At 32.0% G+C, this 8,910-nt stretch overlaps 1 protein-coding gene across 1 annotated transcript; it reads left to right on the forward strand.

The window, feature by feature from the left end:
• The first annotated feature begins 2,950 nt into the window (after positions 1-2,950).
• On the forward strand, positions 2,951-7,743 carry LOC134230031 (torsin-1A-like). Its single transcript, XM_062711805.1, has 5 exons — positions 2,951-3,257; positions 3,549-3,814; positions 4,918-5,093; positions 5,810-5,928; positions 7,330-7,743. Exons 1-5 carry the CDS (start codon positions 3,071-3,073, stop codon positions 7,593-7,595), a joined length of 1,014 nt encoding a protein of 337 aa, XP_062567789.1. The 5' UTR covers positions 2,951-3,070; the 3' UTR covers positions 7,596-7,743.
• Positions 7,744-8,910: the final 1,167 nt, after the last annotated feature.

An 8,910-nucleotide genomic window follows, 5' to 3' on the forward strand; every position in this document is an offset into this window, starting at 1 on the left:
CTGTAGGATTGACAAAATAACACGACTTCTTCGACTAAAGTGTATTATTAATTACAGCCTAACAGGACTAATTGAGAAACAATCTGCAAAAGGAATGAATGTATATGTAAATAACAGTAGCTAAAATAAAAAACGGGGATAAGAAATGGGCAAGAGTTGCATTGTGGTACTCCCTTAGAGAAAACAGACGAAAAGCCCGTAGAAATGTAGCGTTTTCAAATCATTATTATTTCATACCTGTACATGCATATACTTTGTTAACATATTTTAATGTTTGATCATATCATAGTAATTAAGATATTTCACATTTATAACTATAACCGTTTCGTTTAATTTAAGAATTAGATTCTGGTAATTGAAATATTTTCTCCAAAAATTTGAACTGTTGACATTTGTATTTTTTGACGTTGCAGATTGCTCCGGGTGTTAGAGAACGATATCACTTTAAATGTTATTACTTGAAAAGTTTTCAAGTTAACATCATAAAACTTCGTAATTTATCTGCCAAGAACACGCTTTATCCACCCTGAAAATTTTATTAAGATACATTAATTTCTTTAAAAGATATGAGCTCAGTCTACGAAATTTTGGGACAACCCTCGTAATTCAATCATTTTGAAAAAACACCTCAGCTAAGGCTTATTTTGGAAGGAAAATATCTTTTTAACAAAAGAAGTTATGATTAGAGTGTCTTTACTTCTTTCAGGTGAACTTCAACTACTTTCCTCTTTGTATAAATGTCGTATTTCTCCGTGCCACATCGTGACCCTGAGGATGTGAAGGTCGGGGATAGAGGACAGTATCTACAACAAGTCACTTTCTCCAGGTATTTTGTCAGAAAAGGAAACGAATACAATGTCTTGTGACTCTCTGATGAAGAATCCGGTACCGCTATCCTCCGCTTTATCCCTCTCTCCCACTCCGTACCTTAAATTGTTTTTAGGAAACTGTACCTTTTTACACCTGGTTCTTAAGACCTTACGCCTGTTTTTGTTTTACAGCTTTTAAGTTTCATTTATTTAATTTGACATTTCTTCACTTTATATTAAACATTTCAAGATACATTTCGACATGTAAAATTGACATTACATTTTTGAGAAAGATTTTTTTTCTGATAAGAGAATCATGAATATCTTGTGGCTTTTTCATGCATGATCTTATTCCATCTTTAAAAAATATTACTAGTGGAGGAAGGTGTAATAAAAGCAGCAATTATAATATATATATATATATATATATATATATATATATATATATATATATATATATAAAGCACTAAAAATGACCAACGACACGAACAATAAAAATTGTCAAATTTTCGGGACGCCCTGTCCCTTCCTCAGGACAAAGAAAAAAGTTAAAAAGTCATAAGAACAAAGAAAAGATAGAAACAAAAACAACTAGCACTACTACTAAACTACTAAACTACTAAACACTAGATATTTACATACTTAATTACATGTTGAATTCGAAATTTTTAAGAACAATAATAAAGAAAGAAATCTGGACATTTAGGATATACAGTGTTGTTGGTTTTTTAGTGCTTTTTATATATATATATATATATATATATATATATATATATATATATATATATATATATATATATATATATATATATCTGAAATAACGTGCAAAAAGTTAGCTCAAATTAGCTGGAATCCTGGGGTGTTGCTAAAACGCGGAACGGAAAGCGGAACGGAACGGAAAACGGAATCTATTAGGGTGAGAATGTGAACTTGAACGAACATTTCCATAGTAAAAAGGTTATGATTGGAGGGGGGGGGCAAATATTTGATATCTAAACGAACCATGGAAAGAGAAGAAAATGTTAAAAAAATATTAAGATAGGGCAAACCTTTACGGCGAGCTCGAATAGACAACTCTTATACACAATGGTTGTTAAAATTTCATTCAAAATAGAGTCCTTCTCTGGATAGACAAAGTTGTGGTAGATAATGCAGATTGCAGAATCTTTGCATTCATTGAAGTTAAAGTTTGTTTGTTTGCGGCACATATGTGTGCATGTTGGGGGGGGGGGCGTAGATGAATGACCCCGTAAAAATGAGTTTGTTTTCCCGCTCATCGCAAGGTCTTAGAAGTTGTATTAGGTCTGCCCCCTTTTTTGTGTCCAAAATGTACATAAGTTTTAATAAATCAATTTTTAATTTGGCTGTGGGACCTACACAGACCCGAAACTACCATCCCCCCTTTCATGACTCGCGAATTCGACACTGCGTGCGTAATCTGAATAGTATGACTAGTTATTTTTGTCTTTTCAGACATTGGCATTGGAAACAAATTGAAAGAGGGATGGGGGTCAGAAAAAATTTCAATATACAACAAATTTGACAAGCAAAAAAAGGGGAATACTAGTATGTCCTTTGCCTAGCCTGGTTCCCTGTCCCTGTTTTGCTTCGTATACTCCGTGTCGCTAGGCAAGGATGAGACAGGGGACCAGGCTAGTCCTTTTCCCAAACACGAAAGTCCTATTTCGTGTGTGTGTGGGGGGGGTCTTTCAGAAGCATTTTTTTTCCACGGAGGGTGTGTATGACTCATGAATATATAATAGTTTACAATAAATTTTTATCAGAAATGACTTTTACAACAAGAATATTGCTCTTTTATCTGATTTATATTGAATCTATGTTATTTGTTTGACGTAAAATTTTCCGTTTTCCGTTCCGTTCCGCTTTCCGTTCCGTTTTCCGTTCCGCGTTTTAGCAACACCCGGAATCCTGTTATCTAATAGGAACCCAATAAACCCTCCTGTAAAAGAAGCTGTTCCAAACGGCAATTTCATCACCTGATCTAGGTCTTGGGAACCCTTTTTATGGCTATAAATAGATATACATACCTTTAACTGAATTCCCTAATCAATACATATGCACAGCTAGAAAAAAAAACACACAGGTATATTTTACTTTTTACAAAGATATATAACTTTCTTCCAGCATTATTATATAAAAATAATATAATTTTTATTGATGAGAAAAAACAGTGCAACACGTGGCACGTCGTTTCCATACCAACTATTTCACTTTCGTTTTGTTATTCGCGGAATTCCTTCATGGACTCTGTAAAGTGGATAGTGTTTTGTGGACTTTTTACTTGGATCCCTGGAATTAAATCATTTTTGGATATTGGTCCGAGCGTGGGAGCTGCGGTATTTGCTGGAATATACAAAGCCTACAAACCGGTCAAGTGTTATTTTAAAGAATGCTGTCCGGCAGACTGGGACCATCTAAATGCTACAGGTAAAATATTACTTATTAGTAAAACTTCGAGAAAATTGGTAATGATAAATCCATCTTAGACGAATCATCCGTTACTTATCGAAAGATTTTGGGCCAATATATAAGAAATTTGATTTACCTCTATTACGTTTATATGAAAAGAATATTAATTGGTGTATCGACCTACTACGTACGGCAATACAGTAAACTACACTTGTCTGTTAAAAAAAACAACATTAAAATCGAACCAAATACATGTTTAAATTTCTTTGCTTTTCAAATATGTTTTGATTTTCTGTCTTTTTTATGAAGTTGATATGAATTGTAGTCTTCAGACCAGAGTCTTTGGACAGGATCTGGCTATTGATGTTATTATGAAGCACCTGCAAGCTCACATGACAAAAGATCCAACAAGAGCGCTGGTACTCTCTTTTCATGGAGGAACTGGCACAGGGAAGAATCATGTCAGCAGAATTATCGCCGAGGGTCTATATCAAGAGGGAATGCGAAGCAAGTACGTCCATTTCATATCAGCAACTAAAGAATTCCCACACCTATATCACGTGTCTGTTTACAAGGTAATTGTTTCACAAAAATCTTAACTTTTATGTTTTTTTTAAAGTTTTCTTATTTGCAATCTCCTGTGGGAATAATGCCTAAAAGTACCCTCTAGAGAAGACTTAAAAACCTGAGAACACGGTTGACTTGATGAACATAATATAAGATATGTAACTACAGAACATCATAATTATGATGAGAAGTTGTCCCCCACCCCCCACCCCCCCCCCGAACATTTTAAAATTCTTATTAGTTACATGTATTAGTATTAATTGATAAGGGAGCATTGTACTCTTGTTATTTTAGAGAAGATAAGTTGCATTTTTACGAAACATCAAGTCCACAGTATATAGCCATAAGTGAGTCATAATTTAATTTTTTACACTATATAGTTCATTGAGAAACCAAATTTATAAAAACTCGTTGTGAGGTCAATTTCCATGGTTTTTTCACTTGAAGCATGCAGAATTGTTCACATTTTCTTGTCTAAAATGCTAAACAAAATGATACGCAAATCATTGAGAATCAATACTGAGATTGGCAAGACAAAATATAACCTCAAATTACTATGATTTCTTAACAAATTAGAGTCTTAAGGTCAGACGAGACGTTCCTCAAAATCTGTTTTGTATATCTTCTAATGTATGAAAAATATTCAAAATTTTATTAACATTCTGATTTCTAAAACAGTTTTTAAACGTTTTTTTTTTTTTTTAAAAATCCAAAAACTTAATCATTTGAAATTGGAAAATTATTTTTCTTCCCTTAAGGATTATATCAGGAAAAAACTACCCCTGGTATCTTGCAGAAATGCCTGGTAAGGTACCTCAATTTTTTGTGAGTAAACATGTTTAAGTAGCAATACTTCAATGACAAACTCCTAGAAAAAATTATCTATTATTAAGGAACGTCTCGTCTGTCCTTTATTTTTTTCATTTCACACTTGTACGTGATATCACCGCATTGCCGACAGACAAAATCATTTCTTGAGCCAATGAGACAGCTTAGAATAATTGATATATATATATATATATATATATATATATATATATATATATATATATATATATATGAAGAAATAACAAAATTTAAGCAGTGAAATATTACTCATTTTTTAATTTAGGACAAATTAAAGGAGTTGGTTGAAAACAGTGTAAAAGAATGTGAGTGGTCTTTATTTATATTCGATGAAATTGACAAGATGCCACCTGGAGTCATCGATACTTTAACACCTTACCTGGATTTCAACGAGCACCTGTCGGGTACTGACTACAGAAAGGCCATCTTCCTGTTTTTAAGGTTAACGATCATTCTAGTGCAACAATTCGTTTTACAAAAAAAAAAAAATCCTTTTTCAAAATGATTTTAAAGGAATTCCGTTTTTAGATTAACAAAGAAAAGTTGGTTATTTTCGCTTCATGAACCTTGAACTTGGAACTTTATTCTCATAACTGACAGAACAGTTAAGAGAAGATATGTACAGTATAATGAACATGAAATATTACAATAACAGAGTAATATCAACCAAGAGAGGTAACAGTTAAGAGAAGATATGTACAGTATAATGAACATGAAATATTACAATAACAGAGTAATATCAACCAAGAGAGCTAACTCTCTCAATTATAATATCTAACAATTTACAAATCTTGCTGAGTTTATTAGTATTTTTTACATTAAAAAGCATTTCAAATTTCAAAATATTTGGATTCAAATGAAATATTTTAGCAAGCAGAAAAATTGTTTATGTTTGTTGAAATATCAAAAGAAAATACTAATTAACGCTTATTTCTTTTTTATTTCAATTATGACTTAAAATCTCTCTTTTAACAGTTATATCTAAGGTTTTGACAAACTGTTTTTACTTGGCTGTGTGAATATATCTACTTCAAATTATATGTTTTAGAATAATGTAAACAAATACTAATAGAAATAAATTAACCTTAAAATTAAAAACATCTTTTCTGTTTGAACTTACTTTTTCAACACCTTATGATTTCATTTTTCGTTTCCAGTAACACGGCAGGAAAAGAAATATTTCAACATACATTTCAACACCAGGGTTCCAGAGAAAGAATTGGTTTGAATGAAATGGAACAACTCATCAGCAAAGTCACTGTTAACAACAACTCAAGTAGGCGACATAGATTTTAAACCTACATCCCGTTCAATTTTGAATGGCTTCTGTAGGTTTTCTAGCATGAAATATGGAGTTAACGAACAATTTCCATGCTTAAAGTTCATTCATACAATACATATCGGACCTCTAAAACACTGGAGTCGTGATTAAATTTCCTTGAGGAGGATACAACCACTGTCGACTGGTCTTTTCGTGATCGGACAATAGGAAAAAATCGTAATAAATTCATTATATACAACTGGCATAAAAACGTTAGTCATATTTCTAGTTAAAGATAAATTTGTACTTGCTGACAAGGTTAGTTATCATCGACCATAGAAACTGCGTAATTGTGACTTAAAGAGAGATATCATTGTTTCATCAACTTGTTTATCGATAGCTTGTCTCGCTTAAAAATTGTTTGTACGTTGAAAAATATCATTGCTCTTTGAACCAAATGGAAGACATAAAGTCCATGCAAGTGATAAGAACTTATTGCTATAAATGTAATAGAAGAAAGAAAAAATCGACAAATTAATGGAAACATTTGCAATAACTATGAGCAATAATTTTGCCTTCGTGCTACATAATCTAAACATCCTGAAACTGGGTTTCCAAAAAGGGTTACTGATGAATAGTTCGGTTAAATTGTCAGGTAATTTCAACTGTTTCCTGAGAGGGTGTTACGAAACTTCGTAAAATCTTCAACATGAGTTGAAATGCAAAACCCCACAATCAGCAGTTTTATTGTTTATGATTAGTAAAAAGTATTCTTCAGTATTTCACAACAAATTCATATTTGAAATCCAATGTTTACCACAAAAAATGTTCTTGTATTCAAAATACTTTTTGACAAGACAAACTTCTATGAAGCATTAATTAACCTTTCAAAATGTAAAATCATGACTTTTCATATTATTTTTGTAGGTATTTCAAGTAGGTCAAAGGTCAAGGTCAGATTATCTGTAGCGCTATTTTTCATAATATTTCATAAATTACGGTACACAAGCTTAATGGCATTTTACTCCTAATGTGTTTAAAAAAATATGCAGTTATCAAATTTGGTACTATGAACTATTTTGAAAAGTAGGTTAAAGGTTAAATTCGAGGGTTACTGGGTTGGTAACCATTATAATTTTCAATATTTATTGTAGCAAGCAATATATTTGCAAAATATCAGAGCAATACATTTATTTCAGAGTTTTCACAATATAAGGGTCAGACGTACAAACAGACGCCATATAAAGTTACGCCTAATAGTTGCTCTGCAACAAATTAGCTGAATTTTTTTCGATGTACAGTTTCATATAGCTATATTGCATGGAAAGTCCTATTCGCGATATTGTTATACGTTTAATTGCTTAACTACAAGTCATCATTTCAAAAACATCTTTATTTCACATTGTGTCCTTACAGGTGGCATGTATTTGAGTGACGTCATCATCAAGCACCTCGTCACAGCCTATGTTCCCTTTCTACCGCTGACAAGAAAGCATGTTAAAATGTGTATTAAAGATTACCTGGTGGCCAGAAATTATTATAAAAGGGACAGTGTGCCAGAGGAAATAGTCCAAAAAGTCATGAGTGAACTGATTTTTTTCCCAGATGACACGCAAATATTTTCAGTGACCGGTTGTAAACGTGTTCCAGATAAGGTTGATTATGTTATGTACGATGGATAAGACTCAAAGAATTAAAAGTGCCGTGTGTGTATAGTTGCATGGAAGATAATTTCGTAGATTTTAGTATTATATTAAATGAATATTTGTAATACTGCATTTATATCTCATTCAGAAAGGTGTTTTGTTTGGAATTTAGTATTTTAGTTAATGTTAAAGAACTACAAAACTACTACAAGTGATATCCAGTGTTATTGTTCACTTAGAAATAGGGAAACTAGAATTTTTTTTCCCTTTCTTCCGCTGGAAAGAAAACATGTCGAGGAATGTATTTAAGATTACCTGGTGGCCAGAAATTATTATTATAAAAGGGACAGTGTATCAGAGGAAAAAGTCCAAAAAGTCATGAGAGAACTGATTTTTTTCCACATGACATGCAATTATTTTCAGTAAACGGCTGAAAACGTGTAGCGAATAAGGTTGTGATTTTCACTGCCATAATAATATTATCATTATGCATTAAGGACATACGCAACGTAGCTTACCTACTGATAATTTTTCAAGATATTTTCAATTCAAGATTATAGTATCATCAGATGTTTATGGACAAAAAATCAGCTTGTATTACCAAAGGTTTTTGAAAGATATTGATTGATGAAAAATTTTGGATGATTTAAAGAAAAATATATTAAAAATGCTAAACATTTATTCCAGATGTTTCTTTTATCCAAAATTGTTATAAAAGAAGTGTACAATACCATTATGAAGTTAAAACATTACACACAGTTCCTTCAAGATTTGGAACTCTTCAACTCCATGGAAAAAGACAAAAAGTTCAAACTATGTTGCGTATGACCTTAATGTCTCATTCTGTCATTCTCCAGCATTCCGCCTTATAGAGTGGACAAACAGGAAGAAGTTTAAAAAGATTCTTCCTTTTGTCTTTCTACTTATGTCATTTGTTTTCTAGATGTTCTTGAGGCTGGTGAAAACACCCCTATCTTTACTCAGTCTGGCCTTTATATCTTTGTATCTGAAATATACATGTACATGTATTTATTTATGTATCTCATTTAAGTTTCAATTAATCATAAATTTTAGGTTAAGTAAACAAAAAATATGGAAAAATGATTATAAGACCCTTAGAGACGCGTACTACAACGAGTAAGCAAGAGGTATCGAACATCTACAGTCCCTGGCCATATCACATTTTAAGGATAAATAACACAAAAACAAACTTTTTCATAAGGAACTTAATTCCTTCCGTGCATTCAGATGTCTTTCTCACTGAAGAAATAATATGTGACCATCTTACAACTTTATTATGGAGCAATTAACCAAAATTTGGTGTCTGGAAAATGAGAAGATGGGTAATAAA

This window comes from Saccostrea cucullata, unplaced genomic scaffold (assembly GCF_032062105.1).
Source record: "Saccostrea cucullata isolate Sc308-1 unplaced genomic scaffold, CSIRO_AGI_Scuc_v1 ctg8030, whole genome shotgun sequence".
In the NCBI taxonomy this organism is placed as follows: Eukaryota; Metazoa; Mollusca; class Bivalvia; order Ostreida; family Ostreidae; genus Saccostrea; species Saccostrea cuccullata.

Excerpts from the sequence above, each read along its gene's own strand:
- LOC134230031 (XM_062711805.1), top strand. The coding sequence starts at position 3,071 with ATGGACTCTGTAAAGTGGATAGTGTTTTGTGGACTTTTTACTTGGATC. Across the intron at positions 3,815-4,917 it reads ATCACGTGTCTGTTTACAAG|GACAAATTAAAGGAGTTGGT; the intron begins GTAATTGTTTCA and ends TTTTTAATTTAG. Across the intron at positions 5,929-7,329 it reads CACTGTTAACAACAACTCAA|GTGGCATGTATTTGAGTGAC; the intron begins GTAGGCGACATA and ends GTGTCCTTACAG.